The 21,056-nt window shown below is 43.1% G+C and overlaps 1 protein-coding gene across 1 annotated transcript in view; it reads left to right on the top strand.

Annotated features, from left to right (window-relative positions):
* Window positions 1-609: 609 nt before the first annotated feature.
* Window positions 610-21,056, top strand: part of SLC22A2 (solute carrier family 22 member 2) — a 30,506-nt gene continuing 10,059 nt past the window's right edge. The window contains exons 1-9 of the mRNA XM_041745300.1: window positions 610-1,357; window positions 2,781-2,884; window positions 7,998-8,152; window positions 10,621-10,789; window positions 13,223-13,337; window positions 15,031-15,137; window positions 16,469-16,683; window positions 17,553-17,661; window positions 18,451-18,563. Of these exons, the coding sequence (XP_041601234.1) occupies window positions 947-1,357; window positions 2,781-2,884; window positions 7,998-8,152; window positions 10,621-10,789; window positions 13,223-13,337; window positions 15,031-15,137; window positions 16,469-16,683; window positions 17,553-17,661; window positions 18,451-18,563 (1,498 nt within the window). The 5' untranslated portion in view covers window positions 610-946. The remainder of the gene's footprint in view (window positions 1,358-2,780; window positions 2,885-7,997; window positions 8,153-10,620; window positions 10,790-13,222; window positions 13,338-15,030; window positions 15,138-16,468; window positions 16,684-17,552; window positions 17,662-18,450; window positions 18,564-21,056) is intronic.

Genomic DNA, 21,056 nt, shown 5'->3' with positions numbered 1-21,056 from the left:
AGAATGCAGATATATCAACAGGCCACCGTCTCCATGTGGCAGCTTCCCGCTGTAGCAAAGATCCTTTCGCACACCAGGAAAGACAGACTGTTTGTCTTGTGTTTGGATGCATCCATCCCCATTATAAAGAGGCATCCCTGACCATGGGCAAAAATTCTGGGTCCAAAGAAGAACAAAGATGCTCCAGCCTGCATTTGCACTTGACCTGCACGTGTGGTGAACATTTTATTCTTTCCTCCCAAATGGATCAAGGGAAGGACACTTCAGGGTTGAAAAGCAAGAATGCCACATCAGCATTCTTTAAAAAGCAGAATTATAAAATCCGGGAACAAACCAAAACAAGCAGCCACAGCATGGATCCCCAGTGCACTCCCTGTTGTTTGTAGAATGGGGCCAGCTGTAGAAATTTGCAAACGGCTTTGAACCCAGACAAGACCTCTGACCCAAGACCATGATTCACATTACACTAGGTCAGCAAAGCCAAATGCGTGTGCATTCTCTGTAGCACCTTAGAGGAAAGTCTGGCTGCGTGGGTGAGATAGGAATATATTAATTTCCTGGACACTTAGTTTACTAGAGAAAGATTAACAGGTCTGTGATAGGTGAAAGCTCTCTGATTTCTCCCCGACTGATACAGAGGAGGGATTGTTTGTGGTGCTGGAATGAGGTAGCACAAACCTGTGGAGTGTGACCTTACAAGGAACACAGCATCTCGCCCTGTTACTCGCTGGGGGCATTTGGGGAGAGCAGCGGGACCCACATCCACCCCAGTGGCGCACGGCTGGAAATCAGCCTGAGCCAGGAAAGGTCTGGATCAAAGGCTGGTCACTTTCTGAAATAAACTCCCTCCCACCGTTAGACTCTTGCTCAAGAGCTGTGCTGAGCTGGCCAGGGCCTCGCACCAGCGCAGGGAAAAGCATCGGGACCTCTCCTGCCTCCGGAGATAATGCCAACTGTGGATGACATTCTGGAGCACATAGGGGAATTTAACTTTTTCCAGAAGCAGACGTTTTTCCTCTTAGCTCTCATGTCCGTGGCGTTCACCCCGGTCTACGTGGGCATCGTCTTCCTGGCCTTCACCCCGGATCACCGCTGCCTGAGCCCCGGGGCGGCCGAGCTGAGCCGGCGATGTGGCTGGAGCGCGGCAGAGGAGCTCAACTACACGGTGCCCGGCCCGGGGCCCGCGGGCGACGCCTTCCCCCGCCAGTGCCGCAGCTACGCGGTGGACTGGAACCAGAGCGCCCTGGGCTGCGTGGACCCGCTGGCCGGCCTGGCCGCCAACAGGAGCCACCTGCCGCTCGGGCCCTGTCTGCACGGCTGGGCCTACGACACGCCCGGCTCCTCCATCGTGACCGAGGTGAGTGAGCGCAGGACCTAGAGCAGGAAAAAGCCAGCAGAGTAGCTCCTAAGGAAGAAGCCAGGTAAGGCCACGCTCTAAACACTGTCTGGACATGCTCCTTGGACTCAAGGTATCTTATAAAATCCTAGTTTGCAACCAAGACATGCAACCTCGTATTTGGAGTAGGAGCGAAGTAGTTAAGACTTCATCAAATTCTGACAATAAGGATTCCAGTTCATGCAAGTTTCAGGGGTAAGAAACAAACCAAGCATAGCAGAATTCCAGAAAAGGGGAAATGTTCAAGCTTGCTCTTTTTTTTCTTTTTCTTTTTTTTTTTTTCTGGAAGTCCTCCATTCTGCCAGCATAACAGATAGATACCTGAAAGCTCACGGAACTTACCTGAATAGTGCCTTCCTGTGATAGGATACATTTTTTTCTCTTGGTGGCTATTTTTCTCTCTATGATTTGCTCAAAATGATTAAATTACCTGGGATTGGAGCCTTGGCTAAGGCACTATTATTCCTTTATTAAAAACTCCAGTTGACGTTAGCATCTAATTATGAAGCCTCATTTTAATAAATATAGAGAAAACAGAAAAAAAAAAGGTGGAGACCTGCTTTTATTGGAGACAAAGAAAAATAGGAGGATGGAAATTATTCTAAAAATACAGAGAAAGCCAGCTGCCTGGCTTAATTTAAATGGACCGCTTAGATAACGTGAGGATGTTCTGTACGAACAGATATTTAGGTAGAGGAGCTTTTCTCAAATGGTCTAGTAGTTATTTGAAGTCACAGATACAGGTCACAACACCATACAATTTTAAGAGGCTTTACAGCGTGGCTTGATCTCACCCTTTCATACAAAGAGGACACTGAGGCCCGGAACAGAGAAAGATTTTGCCCAAGGCCAGAGAGAGAGAGAGTTAGCAGTTCGTTCTAGAAATTGGATCTCCCTACTTCCAGGCCAGCACCTGTTTTTCCTTCAACATTGCCTCTTGTTCCAAATGTGAGCAAATGTAAGAGCCTGTAGAGATGCTCCTGATTCCCCTACTAGTAAAGAGACAGCAAAGGGAAGCCGAACAGCCCAGCTTCCTCAGGGCAGCATTTGTATCCTATTTACATACCCATTTGCTTCTGTATATCAAAGTTAGAGAGGGAGAGTGGGGTGTAAATGGAGTACTTACCTGCTTTCAACTGATCTAGCCAACAACAGAATTTGGCCTAATGACACACTTCCAGAGGGAATGCCAAATAGATCGTGGGACAAATTTTTCAGTTGTGTAAAGAAAATTCACATAAGCAAGAGAACAGTTCGTTTATTGCCCTGTCGTTCAGCCACATTGGTTCAACGAGAGGAATATTCAATGAGTTCCCGGGCTGAGCTGTGTCTAAGAGGATTTTGTTTTCTTTCCTGACCCGGGAAACCTCTCGCCCCTCTGCAGTTTAACCTAGTGTGTGCCAATTCCTGGATGCTGGACCTGTTTCAGTCGGCTGTGAACGTAGGATTTTTTATCGGTTCTGTGGGTATCGGCTACCTAGCAGACAGGTAGGTGCCGCACGAATGTGATGGGACTTGAGTATCCTGAAGGTCTGGAAAGCACTTGGATTCTCCTGCCCCTGCTTGAGTAGCATCCTTCCCCCAAACACCCAGACCACAATTTCCTGGCCTCATGTCATTGTCTTGACAATTTGAGATTTCTTCTGTGGCTTAGATCAGCATGAGCAATGTGAATATATTCTAATTCCTTGGAGAATAGAGGGATATTTCTACATTAAGCAGCAGTTTTTTCCTTGTGGGCTATCCAGAAGCTGGGGGTCAGAAAGAAGAGTAATAGATGACTTGATGTGTGATTCCTGATTCATGGGCCTCATCACCATCTCCCCATTCCTGAGCCTGCAGGGCCCCTGAGGTCTTCCCTCCTCTTCCTGCCCCTCCTATACCCAGAGCCAGTGTAGACTCTCCTTGCGGCTGTCCTTGCCTGGCCCACAGCATTGCAGGCGTCCTGGACTGGGGCCTTAGGACCAGATGTAATTATAGGTGAGGAGCCCAGGATATGATTTGGTAAAAGGGAAACTGGGTCCATCTACACTGACAGAGGTAAATATCCACAATGTTAGTGTCCCTGGAGTGAGATGAGGAAAGATCTCTATGTGTAGAACATACAGCAAATGGTCCTCTCATATAGTCTGTGTCTTCAGGGAGCCAGCTTTCAAGGAGTTGTATGAATCCAGCTGTGCCTGTATGTCTTATCTATCAATCACTTTGTAAACCCAAATTTGGTGTTCTGGAAGTTCCTTATAACATACATCTTTACTAGGTTGATGGCCAATTAGATATTTTTAGGAGTCTCCAAAGGGAAAGGAACAGAAAAATGTGCTTTATAGTTGGGACTTTAGCACTCATAATACTGACCATTTATTGGGTGTTTTCCAGGTACCATGCACCATGTTCAACTGTTTAGATAGTATCATCCTTTTTAATAACCAGCCACCCATGAGCTCGTGATATATAACTGTAGAATAAATATATCTAATACAATTTATTTAATAAATTTATAATTTATTACAAAATATAAGTATATATTTAATTCTAAAATAAATAGCAAACATACTTTATACTTGCTGCCCTCCCCAACTATTTCTGTGATGCAAAGAAACCGAAACCTGTGATATTATATTAAATGTAAATAAAATATTTTCTTTGATTATGCTGCTGTATTGTCAGGCTGGAGGAAAAGTTGCAAATGAGTTAAAGATTAATTATGATAGGTTAGTCTGTCCCATCTGCTGTAGCAGCAGGAGGGAGAGGGGCAGGGCGGTTGAGGCCACTGGGTCACAAGGCGGCTCTGTCCATCATGCCACTTCTATAACTGCTCAGTCTTTCTTCAAAGGTTCTTCCTGGGACTTCATGTGGGAGGCTTATGAGGTAAAAAGGAAAGTCATTGACTTTTATTTTTATTGCCCCACAAGCGCGGTCTGTGGTTTGAGATGACTCGGTTAAGTCGGGAGAGCTGCTGGCAAGGGGCAGTCCAAAGTCTGCTTTGCTCCCTTGTGTGACTGACTGGCCCATGTCTACTCCCTGCCTCCCTGTATGGTGTAGATCCTAACATTCAGCTGCCAGGATGGAAGTGAGCAAATAGGTGATTGAGCCTCACAGCTAGTTAAATAAATGAGTTAATTATTCTCATCCCACTCAAGGAGTAGGAGACCGGTTATAATTCCCCACCTGACAGTGCATTCCTGACTTTATAAGCCTCACTCAATTATCTACCTTCTTGGATGATCTCATTATTTTGTTCCTATTGTTGAAATCTTCTATGCAAAGTTGATTACTCATTATTCTTCCCCCCAAAAAAGATACCCAAACCTCCATTTCTTTTTCATAAATTGTCTGAAGATTTGGTAGTTGTTCCTCTTCTTTTCTGTTCTACTCATGTGTGCATGGGAGAGTGAGAAGTAAGACAACAACCAGTGGGTGAAAAAAGAAGGCAAGTTATCACTGCATACTTAATGCCTATTTCTGGATAATATTCAGATTTTATGCAAGGGTACAAAAATCTCATGAAAATGCATTTTATGCTACAGATTAAACCAATATTAAATAAAATAGATTGTGTTCTATGATGCTTTTGAAAAATCTGAACCAACAGTTGATTAAGTTATCTTTTAGAAGAAAACCGGAAGGATATTATGAAAAGGTTGTAAATAGGGATACTGAGGTTTACACCATGTCAACTTTCTGAAGGTCAGTTTGCAAATGGACAGGAGGAAGGAAGGATGGGCATGTGTTAGAGAATTTGAAAATAAACCTTTTATAATATGTCTAATTTATGTCATCATTCAAACCTCCTAAAAAATGTTTTTTAGTATCACCTGACACAAAAAAGTAATGCTTCACCAATTCTAGATTTTTTTTACTCCACTGATCAGAAATTATAAGTTCTCTATTTGGTGGCAAGCCTGTAAAAGTCCAATGACTGGCTTTCTGCGGGATAAAGCCCTAATGTTAGCATTTGCTCATTTCCATGGTCTATTTGCTCCCACCATGGTCATTTCAAGCTACCAAAGTGAGGTCACTGAACACAGAATTGGCTACAAATATGCACCACTTTACAGTATTTCCATTGTACAAATACAACAGACAGAGGTAAATTATCTCATGAGCATAGATAATGGTCAGTCATGGTAAAATAATTGGGAAGCAATGTTTTTGCATATTTATCACACATGTTTTTAATATATTTTCCTTAAATGTATGGTTTAATTTTTAACAATGGCCGTGTTCAACAATTAGCTCACAAATTTTCTGAAAGCCTAATAATTAGCTGCAAAAGCCAGTACCCACTGTCTATATTTCCTGATAGAACTAGGTCAGGGCAGAATCAAAGTCCCAGTGGGTCATCGTCAAACTTACTCAACTATGTAAAATCTTCCAAAATAAGCTCCCCACTACCCACAATGTCCCAGGTACTGTATTGGGCATCCTTGTGTGCTATATGTCATTTATGATCATAACAGCCTTTTAAAAATTATTTTCTTATCCCCCATTTGCAGAAGAGGAAATTCAGTGAAATGAAAGCAGTGCTTCCCAATGTTAATGTGCATACAAACCACCCAGATCTTGTTAAAACTCTGATTCTAATCCAGCAGGTCTAGAGAGAAAAGACTCAAACCATTGCATTTCTAACCACTCCCAGGTGATGCTGATGAGCCCTGGCCCACATTGAGTAGCAAGGAGCTAAAGGATTTATGAAACCAGCAGTGCTGGAGTCCACCCCCCTCTCTTGTTTTATCTCTTTATTTTTCATTTTACCACTTACATGGTTCTGTTGCAGGGAGAAAAAGTCTCAAACCACTATCCCAGGTCTTCAAAACTTCTTCCAGCCACGCCATATTTTTTAACAGCATTATGTCCTCATTTGAGACATGTCCCCCACTGAAGTGTTTTGCATCATAGATTTGATATTCTGAAGCTTTCCATGCTCTGAGTTTCCAATGGTAAATATTCCCTCTTTTCAGCCACAGGATTTTATCCACCTGTGGGAGCATGACTGGTATGGTATGCCCAAGTCAACTCTGGAAGATAGAGAGCCATCCTCTGAGCAAATGTTTACGAATTCCATGAGGGTAAAGGATGGGGTTTGGTTGGAGAACAAGGGAAGAAAGGCTAAAACACTTTGTTGAGATGTGACTTTGGAAGACTTTGAATAATAGGCGAGGGAGGCAGGGACACATGGGTGGCTCAATTGAGCATCCAACTCTTGGTTTCAGCTCAAGTCATGATCTCAGGGTTGTGAGATCAAGCCCTGCTCCTCCTGCTTCTCTCCCTACTTGTGCTCTCTCTCTCTTGCTCTATCTCAAAAAAAAAAAAAAAGGCCAAGAAGGCAGATATTTACAGTGGGGAATCATTAACTGAGAATTAAGAAATGAATCATCTAAACAGGGTTTTAAGAAGTTTAGTAGTTTACATTAATTACTTATGAGACTGCTTGATCTCTAAATTTCAGATTTAAAACATTCACAGCCCAAATAACTGTTAATGACATTGTGGATTACTTTCACATGGTCAGTTGATATCAAAATGGTCACTAGAACATAGCTGCCTACAAGCAGAGCAGCTGGTAAAAAATGTTCAGCCACCATCGAATATGCAAAGCAAATGACATACAATCCTTGTGATTCTTCAGTTTGAAGTAGGTAAGTAAAGATTAAACAAAACACTGCTTTCTATGAAGAATCTTTAAAATATCCATTAATGGCCAATTAAGGGGTGTCTTAGAACAAAACGAGGTGGACATGATGACATAATGACACCATAAACAAGTTGCTCCAAGTCAACTTTCAGAGAGCCTGCTTACAAACAGAAGGCAGGAAATGGGGGAGGCCAAGTGTCTAACTCTTTATGTGTAATATCTCACTTTAATCCTCTTGTCAACTGGGTCAGATAGGACTTCATCAGTTGAGGAAATTGAAAAAGGTTGAGTAACTGGCTGACATGTATAGTAAGTGATAAAGCCAAGATTCAACCCACATCTCTAAGTTTTCCTCTCCTCTGTGTCCTGGGACATTCCCCGGGTCCCTCAGCTGATGAAACCCAAGTCCCAACCCTCCAAAAAAACATTTAATGAAAAAACAAACAAACAACCCAAGTTCCTTGGACAGAAGGTGTGGTGGAAGCTATCTTGCTGGAAAACTCCAAGACAAAGGCTCCCCATCCCGCCCCCCACCAGAGACCATTTCCATGGAGACATGCAAACACCACAAAGCCAGAAAGCAGTGTTGAAAATGGATTAGGGAGTATATTAAACACTTTTTTTTTTCCTAAAGCAAAAACTTCTCTTGGGTGGCCAGTTGGTTGAGACTGTTAGTGCAAAGGCCCCAGCCCCTATGATGATGGAAGACCCAGACGGGCCCCTAGGGCATTCAGCATTGGGTGGCCTTGGAAGAATCACCCCTGCTTGAATACTCTCCACAGTGTGGGACTGAGAAGGTTCTCTAAGCCCTGGGGTGAATGGGGCTCATTGTGCACAGGATTTTCAGAGTGCCCTGGGGAAAATGCTGAAGTAAACCTCCACCTAAGATTTCTGTAGCTTCCATGCACTCTACAACCTTCATGAGTCTACTCTAATTCTTTTTTCTCTTTGTTTGTCTCCTTGCAGGTTTGGCCGTAAGCTCTGCCTCTTGGTCACAATCCTCATAAACACTGCATCTGGAGTTCTCATGGCCGTCTCCCCAAACTATGCATGGGTGTTAATTTTCCGCTTGATCCAGGGGCTGGTCAGCAAGGCAGGCTGGTTAATAGGCTACATCCAGAGTAAGAATTGCTTGTGGCTGTGAGGACAAAGCCACATTGCTGCCCAAACCCTCAGGAGACGGGAGGGGGCTGTGCCCCAAAATGGACCCAGCTTCAAGAGAATGTGGAGAGACTTTTTTGTTCTGTATCAAAAGGATTTCTATAGCCTTTTCAGTCAACTCATTCTACATTGTTCCTATAAAGAAAACAATGAAGGCAGAAATGAGAGTAAACGTCATGCCATCCAGATTCTCATATAACTTCTTAGAAAAATGTATTCTGTATCCTGGGGTGTTACATACAGAAAAACCTAGCCTATCGGGCCTATACATAAAGAAAAATTCAATGATGAGAGATACGTCAGATTTATAGGGGACTTTACTGCTTTGCGTAAATGGATTCTAGGAAACCACTGTTATACTTACTTGATATACCCCGAAATGGAGAATATGAGCCCTGTGGGGAGCCTGAGTTCCCCAGCGCCTCCTCTGACCAGGAACATCATTCCATCCCACTCACTAGCAGCCAGTCTTATGCTGAAGCTCCATGGAGTATGGGAGAATATTTGAATACTAACAGCATAACATCTTCAAAGCCGTATTTTTAAAAATTAGCATCATAATTAGAGCTTGGGAATGAGCTCCATCTTTACTTTCTCTTGGCTACAGTCAAATAGCATCCATACAAAGGGAAGTGGATGCTTTGAAATTAAAACCATCACTATCATAAAACCTGTATTACCCCTGACAGCTAGAATATGTGTGTTCAAAACTGTAGCTGGTAAAGTTAATTTGGGGATCTCTGTGAGATACAGAAGAAGGATGCTGGATGCTATTACGTGCTGTCGTGGTAGGCATGTAATCTCCATGCGAGCAGCAAAGGGATATATCAAAGTACAGTTATTCAATCAGTAATTCGATTTTTTAATTTTTGGTTTCTTATTTTTTATTTATGATAGTCACACAGAGAGAGAGAGAGGCAGAGACACAGGCAGAGGGAGAAGCAGGCTCCATGCACCGGGAGCCCGATGTGCGATTCGATCCCGGGTCTCCAGGATCACGCCCTGGGCCAAAGGCAGGCTCTAAACCGCTGCGCCACCCAGGGATCCCAGTAATTCGATTTTTTAGAACACATAACATGCAGAAATATGTATAATTTAAATGTGTAAATTTAAATTTCAGCCTTCTACCCATTATTTCTTCTCCAGGCCCTTTGAATGACCTTTTTCTGAGCTGCCATCCCCAGACCCTGCCTGTGACCCCAACCACTTCAAAATATTTCTATTTATTGAGCACTTACAGACTTTTGTTTCACTCTGTTTTAAATACTTTTTGATAATTTGCAATAATATATAGAAACATTTTAGGATGCATTTCTATATGGTTTATAAATAGTTGATGTATTTAACATGATTACTAAACATTTAAAGCAAAAGATCTGTGGCTCATGAAATATCTGGAATTTAAATTCTAGTATGTTTGTGATGCAGAAATGACTAGTACCTAAATGTACTGGTATGTGATAACCTGGCTCTTGGACAATAAAAAGCCCTGGTTTGGGGGGTTGTCTGATTTCTAAGTTGTAAATATTCCCACCATGACTGGCTTTAAGATACCAATACATTTAATAACCAGCTTGCAAAATTCCTGAGATTTAAAAATCAGTTCTTGCAAGTCAGTCCTAGCTGACCAATCAGTATGGAAACCCACTGCCAGGTTTCCAAGCCATTTACACACATTATCAGGATTGCCAAGAAAATACTTAATTCATATAAGACAAGTTATATTGAAATGTTCATTTACATAAAAATCACCTGCAGTCTCAAGTCAGTGTTTGATTCATTTATTCAGATCTTAAATTACCATTGCCTTACTACTCTTGATCAAAATTTTGCAAATAAAACAGCTGGATTATTGGTTGTTTTTTTTTTTTTTTTTTTTTTAGAAAAAAGGCAAAACAAAAAAAATAAAAAAATAAAAACAACTTTGGATTGCTCCAAAAAATTTTTTTGCACATATATTAAATCCAGGCACAATTGCCCTTGAAATGACCCTATAAATCAAACATTTTGTTCACACTGGCAGGCCTCTCACCCTACCCAATGTGGAATTACAAGATCTTATATTAATTAATATAACAGCAATAATCATGACAAAATAGTCCCCAAAGAACATTGAAAGTTTTTCAGAAAGTTGTATAAAAAAACTCTAGAACTTGTCCTCCTTTTTAAAAAATATATATTTATTTATTTGAGAGAGAGAGCATGAACTGGGAGAGAGGTAGACTCCTTGCTGAGCAGGGAGCCAAACTAGGGGCTCAATCCCAGACTCTGGGATCATGATCTGAGCTAAAGGCAACTGCTTAGCCAACTGAGCCAGTCAGGTGCCCTTTGCCTTCGTTTTTGAGGTTGGCATTGGTGCTTCCCCAGAGTCAGGCAGCCAACTCATTGTCATACTGACTTACATTGACCATTTGGATTCTCTCTGCAGTTACGGAATTTGTCGGGCGGAGCTATCGGAGAACAGTGGGCATCGTTTACCAAGCGGCCTTCACCGTTGGGCTCCTGCTGCTGGCTGGGGTGGCGTATGTGCTTCCTCACTGGAGGTGGCTGCAGTTCACTGTTACTCTGCCCAACATCTGCTTCTTGCTCTATTACTGGTAAGTCTATTTGGAACAAAACAGGAAATAACTTGAACTATTTCATTTTACTGAAAAGGCTGACTCCCCGAATGCACAGCATCCTTCCAAATTCCAAGGTGTCCTTCAGTCTCCTTCCACGGAAAGCCCAGGTCCATGTTTCTGGGATAAAACAAAACAAAAGAAGCAAACAAAAAACCATGAGCTTCAACCAAATTTACATTCTCAGTAAGTTTACCCAGGGGGTTCCCAATTTGCACTTAGAGCTTCAAAAAATTAATTTCTATTCTACTGGGCAGTTCTTGAACTATCTGGATATGCCACTGAGAGTCCCTCCAGATGTTTCCCTTGCAGGCTAGCCATTTATGGTTCCCATCTTCCCTGACCTGGTTCCCAAGTCCTTCACCTTCTTGGCCCTTCAGCTCTTGCAACACCTGGCCGAACTGGCTCTGCTTCCTGAGGTGTGGGCGACTGAGCTGAACCCCCACCAAATGTGATCTAGAAAAATCTCCCTAGGGCATCACAGTGGAAAAGATGCACGCTGTGGGCCATGGGTTGATTGCCACTGAGCACACCCCATTTCTGTTCCTAATGTCAAGTCTTAACTGAGGAATTGTGTCTGGTTCCTCTCTCCATTGCACTCCCACAGACTTCCCTCCCAAGTTACCTTTGAGCCCCACCTCTCCGAGTGATGCCCCGACCTGGAGCCTTCCCAACTCCTGGCCAGAACTACCACCAGGGCGGTCCCGCTACTCCTTCCTGCCTGTCCCTCTTCCTACCACCCACCCTGAACCAGCTGCTCCAAAAGTCCTCTCCAAACACAGATCCAAGTGGCTAGAGTCCTGCTCAAGGAGATATGGGTTCCTAAAAGGAACCCAACAATCATTTAAAGGCAAACAAGGAGCTTCTATTAAAGTATCCCAGTGTTCTGCTAAATTCAGCAGCCTCGCTTGTGAGCTCTGCGACACCTTACCTCAAACTCTTACCCCTTCCTTTGAGAAATCAGCTCTCAGAATAATAAACATAAAATACTCGCTCTACCCCCCATGACAGAACTACATCCTGCCCCCTCCGCATGTGCCCCGGCTGTCCGCTATCAGCACGTGCAAAGGCCCAGCCAACCTGCCTCTCCTCCCACGAGCACAGGGCTGGGTGGATATTTAGCTGACCCCTGCTTTGCAGAGTCCCACTGTGAACTCTCCGAAGTGGGGACCTCCAAGTTTCTTGCACAAAGGCTGAAGAGAAGTCAGCGGTGAAGGAGGAAAAAGCCTACATATCCCCTGCAAAATTTTACAAAATTTTTGTCTTGTGATAGAGCTTGTGGGATTTATTTTAACAACTTTCCAGTATGCACTGCAGTATTATTAACTGTAGTCACCATGCATTATATCCTCTGGACTTAATCTATTTTGTAACCGGAAGTGTGTGCTTTTGACCCCTTCACCCATTTTGTTCACCTCCTTCCCCAGCAACCATCAATCTGTTCTCTGTATCTATGAGCTTGGTTTGTTTGCTTTAGATTCCACACATAAATGAGGTCATAAGGTATTTGTCTTTTATAGTCTGACTTATATCAGTTAGTATAATACCCTCTAGGTCCACACATGTTGTCACAGATGGCAAGACTTCATTCTTTTATATGGCTGAGTAATATTCCATCACACACACACACACACACACACACACACTCACACATACACACATACACACACCCATAAGTTTGTTTCCATGACTTGGCTCTTGTAAATAATGCAGCAATTAACATAAAGGTGCACATACCTTTTTGAATTAGTATTTCTGGTTCCTTCTAATAAATACCCAGAAGTAGAATGGCTGGATCATATGGTATTTGTATTTTCAGTTTTTTGATGACCCTCCACACTGTTTTCCATAGTGGCCACACTGCTGGGTTTCCAACAGTGCACAAGGGTTTCCCTTTCCCTGTACCCTCCCTTGTCAGCTTTTGTTATTTCTTGTCTTTTTGATTCTGGCCATTCCAACAGATGTGAAGTGACATCTTATTGTGGCTTCGATTTGGATATCCCTGGTGATGAGTGATGCTGAGCATCTTTTCATGTACGAATTGGCCATGTGTATGTCTTTTGGGGAAATGTGTATTAGGATCCTCTGCTCATTTTTAAGTCAGATTTTTTTTTTGCTCTTGAGTTGTAGGAGTTCTTTGTATATTTTTTCTTTGTATATTTTTGATATTCACCCTTTTCCTGATACATGATTTGTGTATTTTCTCCCATCCAATAGGCTAATTTTTCATTTTGTTGATTTCCTTTGCTGTCCAGCCCCTACACAATTTTATTTCCTTTGTAGATCCAACCGAACCTCATTGTGTAAGATCTCTTGCAGAAATTTGATTACGACCCCTGGGGATGGGGGTTCAGGAAGACCCCCCCTGATTCCATACTGAACAGCACTGACCACACTTGTGCTATACCCTAGGTGCATTCCTGAGTCTCCGAGGTGGCTGATCTCCCAGAGTAAAAATGCTAAAGCCATGAGGATCCTTAAGTACATTGCAAAGAAAAATGGAAAATCTCTGCCTGCCTCCCTTCAGGTGAGCAAGTGGCTGGCTGAACTATCAGATTGGGGAACAGTGACAGGAGGATCTGGGAAAGCCATGCATTCTCAATGGCGGGGGGGAGTGTCACAGAAGGGGTCCACCATATGCAACAGGATATTTCTGTTGTACTAGGATTCATGGGCCCTGGTAAAAAATTCAAAATCAATCAAAAACATGAAACTAAAAGGAACCAAACAGTCATTTATTTATTTATTTTTTTAATTTTTATTTATTTATGATAGTCACAGAGAGATTGAGAGAGAGAGAGGCAGAGACACAGGCAGAGGGAGAAGCAGGCTCCATGCACCAGAAGCCCGACGTGGGATTCGATCCCGGGTCTCCAGGATCGCGCCCTGGGCCAAAGGCAGGCGCCAAACCGCTACGCCACCCAGGGATCCCCCCAACAGTCATTTAAAGGCAAACAAGGAGCTTTTATTGTGTGCAACCCAAGGCTGTGTGGGTCCCTCATACCCAAATACCCAATGTCTTCCTTACCATATGTCCACTGAGACACTCAGGGAGGGGAGATTTCCCCAGAGGGAAGAGTCTTCAGACACAAATAATTTCTTAGAATTTTAAACATTCTGGATAGAAACTTGCCCCTAAATGTTTTGATCAGTCTCCTGCCTTCTGAAATAAGACAAGTTACAGGGGTGTCCATTTTCTCTGCATTTCATGGTTTGCCTTTGGTAGACCTTATCACCTTTGGTGTAAGCCTTTTGCTCTGACAGGGGATGGAAAAGCAAAAATCAAACTGGTTAGAAAACTGTCAAAATAAGAGTGATCGTCTCTGTGCAAGGATCTAAGATAGGTTGCCAGTAAGCATTTGTGATTGACATGATTTAGAGTGAGTATTGGGACTTTTCCCACCTCCTCTTTGGTTTCTGGGTGGTTGGGATATATACTTTTTTCCACTGATGACCAGCATAGCACTGATTGAAGTTTTAGATCCTCTTGGAGATTGCTCAGGGACTAAAGCACATGTGAGTCACTGTCTTGCCAAAGTTCAGAGTTCATGTAAGAGCGGTTAGGTTAGGTCGGCTGGAGGTTCTTCCTCTCACTCCTCAGGCTTTTACACACCCTCCCATGCTGCTGTAGGAACAAAGGTTCTGCTTCCCAAACCTGGAGACTGAATCTCAACTGCACCACCTGCTGTTTTCTCCTAGAGCAGGGCTTCTCAAATGTTAATACCTGTGCCCAGGTTGCTCCTGGGGACCTTGCAGAATTGCAGATTCCAGTTCAGGTGTCTGGAAAGGGGCCCCAGGTCTTTCATTCTAACAAGTTCCAGGTGATACCAAGCTGTTTCAAGTGCCGAGGTCCCAGAGCAAAGCCTCCTGACCGCTGGGCGACACCTGGTCTGGCAGGGAGCACACCCACCACCCTGTGCCCTCAGCCATCAGAGCCCCTGGGCTGGGCCTCCTTCTACCCCACCGTGCTTGACCTTCAGTGCTGGACATATGCACATGAGTTACTTACCTAACACCCCTTATCCCAGCTTCCTCTTCTGTGGAAGAGTGTGAAAAAGATAGAAACCAACTTCCAGGATAGCCAAGATTTAGTGAACTAATAAGTATGAAAAGTTCACTATGAGCCCTCAGCAAGGGTCAGATACTGTTGTGATTCCCTGTAATACCCAGGGATGTCGTCTTTAACCACACAAAGCTGTTCCTCCTGTTTCCATTCCTAGAGCCTCAGACCTGATGAGGAAGTTGATGAGAAGTTGAATCCGTCATTTCTTGACTTGATCAGAACCCCTCAAATAAGAAAACACACTTTGATCTTGATGTACAACTGGTAAGGAATGTTTTTCACTCTAAAAACATTTTTTTAAGCCCCATCATCCACATTAGGGGAACGAATAAGAAAGCACTGTCACACAGCCTCGATTCAGTATAACTACTAACAGTGGACAGCAAGGGGATTCATTCAAAGCAGTTTTTTTCTGATATTTTTTCAAGCAGGTGTTTAAAATCAGCTTACAGTCTCAAAGTATAGATAAGTATACTCTCAACCTTGGCATTGCCTTAGAATCTCCTGCGAGATTATAAAATGCCAACACCAGAACCCACACCCTGGCCCCAGAAAATACTGATTGAATTGATCCAGGGAAATGTCTAGGCACCAATATTTTAACATCCTCCAGGTGAGTCTGATATACAGCCCAAACTGAGAACTATTCCTTTTATACCTACGATGAGTATATATCTCTTCTTATTGTACACGGCTAGCAAGGAAAGGGTTTTTTCTCTGTCTTGTCTATTAGAGAAAGAAAGAAACTTATAAATGAGAATAAACCACAAAGAGTAATCCACTGGCTGCACAATCCCGTGGCTGACACATGATGGTTTCCACTGTCTGCAGGCTGCCCCTAGGGCTCGGAGCCCTTCATTCAGCACCAAGCCTTCCTTAGTGCAGCCCGCTTTCCTTTCGGTGTACCCCAGGACTTACTTACACTGGCCAAATGAAGATTTGGAATCACAGACAGAAACAAAGCTCCTCAGGAACTAATTTAGCAAGCTTGACAATACTGCATATAAAATGCAGCAGGGAAATTTGGCTTCGAATCCTTCTTTCCTTTTCTGAATAGTTTTGACTCTTGCCAAGTGTCCTCATATTTGCCATTACAGATGATGAACACTTCGGGTCAAAAAAACAAAATGTCAAAATGCTGTCTGTATTATGTCAGGAGAGAAATCAGCAAGAGGAGTGGTTTTACCTGTTTGGTTATTTGGTACCCATTTGGTTCTCTCATTCCCTAAAATTTGAATTAAGTATCCCCTTGATCCCAATTCTATTAGAAGACCACAAAGAGAGAAATAATTAACATCCACCAATAACCTGATATAGTTTAGCCAAATAAATCACTCTAGAAAGATATTTTTTTTCCTACCTTTCAATTCAGCCAGGGAATGCCATCCTGATTTCTTCTCCTTTCCTGGTTCTGGGGTCATAGTCAGCTACCACAGTGGATCAGATAATGTAAAAGCAGTAGAGTGGAGGGAATAGCAATAAAAAGATGACAAAGAAAGGTGACCCACAATCAACTCTTATTTTTCCGAAAGGCTCTCCTTGTTGATGACTTGCTTTTGGTGTTTGGCTTGACCTGAGCTCTCCTCTTTGCTCAGGTTCACAAGCTCTGTTCTCTACCAAGGCCTCATCATGCACATGGGCCTTGCAGGGAGCAATATCTACTTAGATTTCTTCTACTCTGCCCTGGTGGAATTCCCAGCCGCCATCATCATCATCCTCACCATTGACCGTATAGGTCGTCGGTATCCATGGGCTACATCAAATATAGTGGCAGGGGCAGCCTGCCTTGCATCGGTTTTCATCCCTGAAGGTGAGTGTCAGTGTCAAGCCAAACTGGGTTCTTGTCTTCCAAGGCCTTGAGAAGAGGGGATGTCACAGCTCTCTGATGTGATAAATTACTATGTAATTTATCATCGAAGTCAATTTGGAAAGAATCTGGGACCTTCTTGAGCAAGCCCATGTCACCACCCTGTCTTTAAGAAAAATTGTACCCAACAGTTGCCTGATGTAATATAATAATACCTGATTGTTCCCTAATGTACTATAACAAGAAAGGTTAAGAGGACACCTGCTACAGGCCATCGAGCTGGCCCAGAACAGAAAGAGCATGGGCTTTGGGATAGAGCAGGCCCAGGGTAAAGTCTTCTTCCAGCATTTCCCAACTACTATTTAGGCAACTCCTTTGAGGTCCCTGCATCATCCTGCAGAAAAAATAAGAAAGCTTAGGCCAATGCAAACAATGCACAACTATTTAGTTCCTTTCCTTCCTTTCAAAGTGCTTTCTCAATTAATGGGAGGCAAAACCTGTACAAAAGAATCTTATTGGCAACATGGAACTTTGTTTGAACCCTTTTGTTATTAGCAATTATTTAAGATTTGCCCATATTTTGCTGTTTCTTTTGGGTAACCTGTATAAACTAGAGTTGGCCCAGCTCTGAAAACCTATAAAATTTTGTTTTCCTTAGTGACTGAGATCTAAAGAGAGTGTAAGACTCATGCCCAAGGTTAAAACTAACAGACATGGGAGATTTCATTCAAAAGTCTTGAGTTTAGAGAAGAAGAATTTTGCATTCTCATCCCATTCTGGAATGTGGACTTCCCCTTGCACACCTCTGGAGTATGGTTTGCAGACCAGGGATTGTATGTGGTGTGTGTAAGTGGTGCATTTTTGCCCCTCAGATCTACAATGGCTAAGAGTTACGGTCTCGTGCTTGGGTAGAATGGGGATTACAATGGCCTTCGAAATGGTTTGCCTGGTCAATGCGGAACTGTACCCTACGTTCATCAGGTGAGCACGTTTTCCTCAACGTGAGGAGGGTGAATGGGACATTTACTTACTGGCTAGAACTACTACAAGTGCCAGCAGAGGGCACCTCCCTTTTCAAAACACAGGGCAAGAGAGTTATGACAAGGACATTTAAAGACAGTAGCCAGGCCACATCTCAGTTATAGGCTAGGGTGAAATACAGACACTGTGTGGTGAGACAGAGGTATTGATTGCAAGAGAGAGAGAGAGAGAGAGATTACCAAGTGGCCATGGGAGAGAGTAATCAGAAACAGCACAAACACGCACCTGGGTGGCTCAGTTGGGTAGGTGTCTACCTTCGGCTCAGGTCATGATCTCCGAGTCCTGGGATTGAGCCCCAAGCATAGTCAGGCTCCTTGCTCAGCAGAGAATCTGCTTCTTCCTCTCCCTGTGACCCTCCCCTCAACAGCTCGTTCTGTCTCCCTCTCTAACTCACTCTCTCTCAAATAAATAAAACATTAAAAAAAAAAAACCTAAAAGAAAGGAAACAGTATGAACAGGACCATAGAACAGTGTAGGGAAGCCAGATGACCAATGTAAAAACTGAAAATTAAATTAAAAATATCCAGAAAAGCTAATATAACACAAGTATAGCAGAATATGAGTGGAATTATGAATCATACACCATCTGTGTGTTGAAAAAAATGTGAACACTCTTTTTCAGTTCACAGACATTTTAGCGATTTGCGGAAGAATTTACTTGGGGGTTGGGTGGGAGATAACTACTGTCCGATGAGAAACTGGAAATTAAGTCAGTTTCCTGCATTTCAGGAATCTTGGTGTCCTTGTCTGCTCCTCAATGTGTGACATCGGTGGCATCATCACACCCTTCCTGGTCTACCGGCTTACCGATATCTGGCATGAGCTCCCACTGGTGGTTTTTGGTAACAAATCCTCAGATGTGTCTTTGAATGAAAATCTATTTTTCTAGGGACCTCCATTGTTCCATCTCAAAATAGGCATCATGCATACTGGCCACTACCAAGCGCAGCTAGTAATTAGTACCTACTCTTAGTGTTAGTAATATTAGCATAGGTAATCCTATTAGTAGCTACTAAGACTCAAGTGTAGGAGCCACTAGGACTCCTGGCCTTAGCTGGACAATGTTCAAGGAGTGAACTAGAAAGACGTTTGCCTGAAAAACACCCCTAACTCTCTCCTCACCAATTTCCACCCCTCCTTGGGTCCCTTTGCCGAAGAGCTCATCCTTTCTGCTTCTTTTATGGCCAAATGTGGGAAAGTACAAAGTTTTTCACTTCATTACTTCAAAGAAAGTGGTTAAAATTTTGCAAAGAGCAATTTCAAAACCCAGGGGAAACAAAGACCACCATTAAGGAAATACATTAGCGTAATGGCACACCTATGTTGGTGTCAGGCACCCCTTCCTCAAATTCCTTGGGCAGTTAGATTTAAGGAGGGTTGAAACAGCCCTTCTCTCCAATACTGAAGGAATGTACCAATGTAGAGCCCTCCTCCTCCCCCCACTGCCCAGCCTGTAGCATGGAAGGTGACAGGGACAAATCTGATTATCAGCAGTTAACACACAGAGGCCAATGTTGAACATGATGTCTACAGACTGTGAAAGGGGTCCAGAAACCCTGGACACTCCCATTTATTCATACCCATTCCTTTCTCCACACTCCACAACTGTGGACAATAGGACAGACCACCTCTTGTGCACCACAGAGAGGGGTGAGAAGTGCTCAGATTCACACACATAGCATTCACCTCCTCATGTTAGCCAGAAAGCCTCAAGGCACCCAGCTCAGTCTTCTTTTAGACCCATTGGGAGCCACTTTTAATTTGACAAAAATGTAACAGTTTTCCCCATGGGCCTACAACACTCACTTAATTTGAGGGGAGGGAGGACAAGACGCTCTGCACCCACATGGCTTTTCTCCTACCACTCCACATTGTCGCACATAAGCATCTCTGCTTATTCCTCTTCTCAAGGGATTTGTGAGGGGGAAATTTTCCACTGCTATAGATGTGCCAGCAAATGTTCCACACAGCTGATAAAACTCACCCTCAAAACAGACCCAATGAATTCCTCTACATTGCAACTTAATAAGAGCAAGATGGCCAGAGTTGATAGAACACAAGCTCTTTATCTTAGTATAAGCATGATTTGGCAACAGAATGGCTGGTACCACTTAGGGGACCCTGGAAGTCTTCCTCTCCCAACACTGGCTGAGGGATGTGTGCAGAGCCTCTTTCCATCCTGGGAAAGTACCACAACACTCTCTGTACCCCTGCCTTTCAGGGAAGGTGGAGGCAACTTAGTCTTGGCCATTCCCTTAGGTGGGCAGTGAGACATTTCTGGGTGGAGAACAGAGACTTCAGGTTTCTCTAAGTACCATTTAACAACATGATGCAAAGTCCAGACCTAGCAGAGCCTCTGTTGACTCTCTCTCAGGATTTACCGTCCCTGGAAAAGATAAAGGATTTTAACTACATTTCACCATTTCAAGTAAACTCAAAGCCAACTCCCACTTTTATTGATACTTATAGTTCCATCTTCTTTTCTCACCAATCTGAGTAGTTAGCAGAAAACAAAACTAATATTTGGACATTTTTACTCCTTTCCCTTTCTTTTGCACGCAGTGATGGTATACTGATGATTGTGGTTTTGAAGTAGTCAGAAGCGGTTATCTAGAAGCCTGAAAATCAACAAATGAGCAGTTGAAAGAGCACTGGAAAAAAACTGTTAAGAAATACCCTAGTTAATTAAGCCTACCTTTGCAAATATAAAAAGTTAAAGGGTTGATAATTTGATTCATCTATTATATTCTCTTCATAATTCACTCACTGCAGAAAACCAAAGCCAGAGCGATATATTTATTATTTGCATGAGTTACAGCGGAGTGAATCTTTAGATGTTTGGAGAGACTCTGCTGAGGGTGGCTACCTCGTTCATATTCTGTGGCAGGCATTGCCACGTAACAAACAGGAATTCATTTCAGTCTCAAACAAGCATGTGAGGTGGAAATATCACCCCACTTGATGGCCAAGAACCTAGAGCTGAATTTCCCAGGGCTCTGAGACCAGTGAGTGCGGGCTCAGAATGGGACCCCAGGCACCCAGAGCCACAGCCAGCATCCAGAACCACTGAACTCTGTGGCCTCTGTTTCCATCATTTTGTAAAGATGTAAAAACGGAGGACAGTGTGCATTTTTTTGGAACTCCAAAACTAGTGAACAACCCTCATCTATTTCCTACATTCTATTATAGCAAAACAGAACTTTAAAATCCCAAAACGTTAATGAGAATTTAAAGACACATAAACACTCTACTGTTTACTATCAGCCCCCAGCATGTGCTAAACATTATAGCCAGAGACAAAGGAAAAAGGAACAAAAGGAATTTATCGAACACTC

The sequence above is a fragment of the Vulpes lagopus genome, chromosome 2 (genome assembly GCF_018345385.1).
Source record: "Vulpes lagopus strain Blue_001 chromosome 2, ASM1834538v1, whole genome shotgun sequence".
In the NCBI taxonomy this organism is placed as follows: Eukaryota; Metazoa; Chordata; class Mammalia; order Carnivora; family Canidae; genus Vulpes; species Vulpes lagopus.
This window is presented reverse-complemented; position numbering and strand designations above follow the sequence as displayed.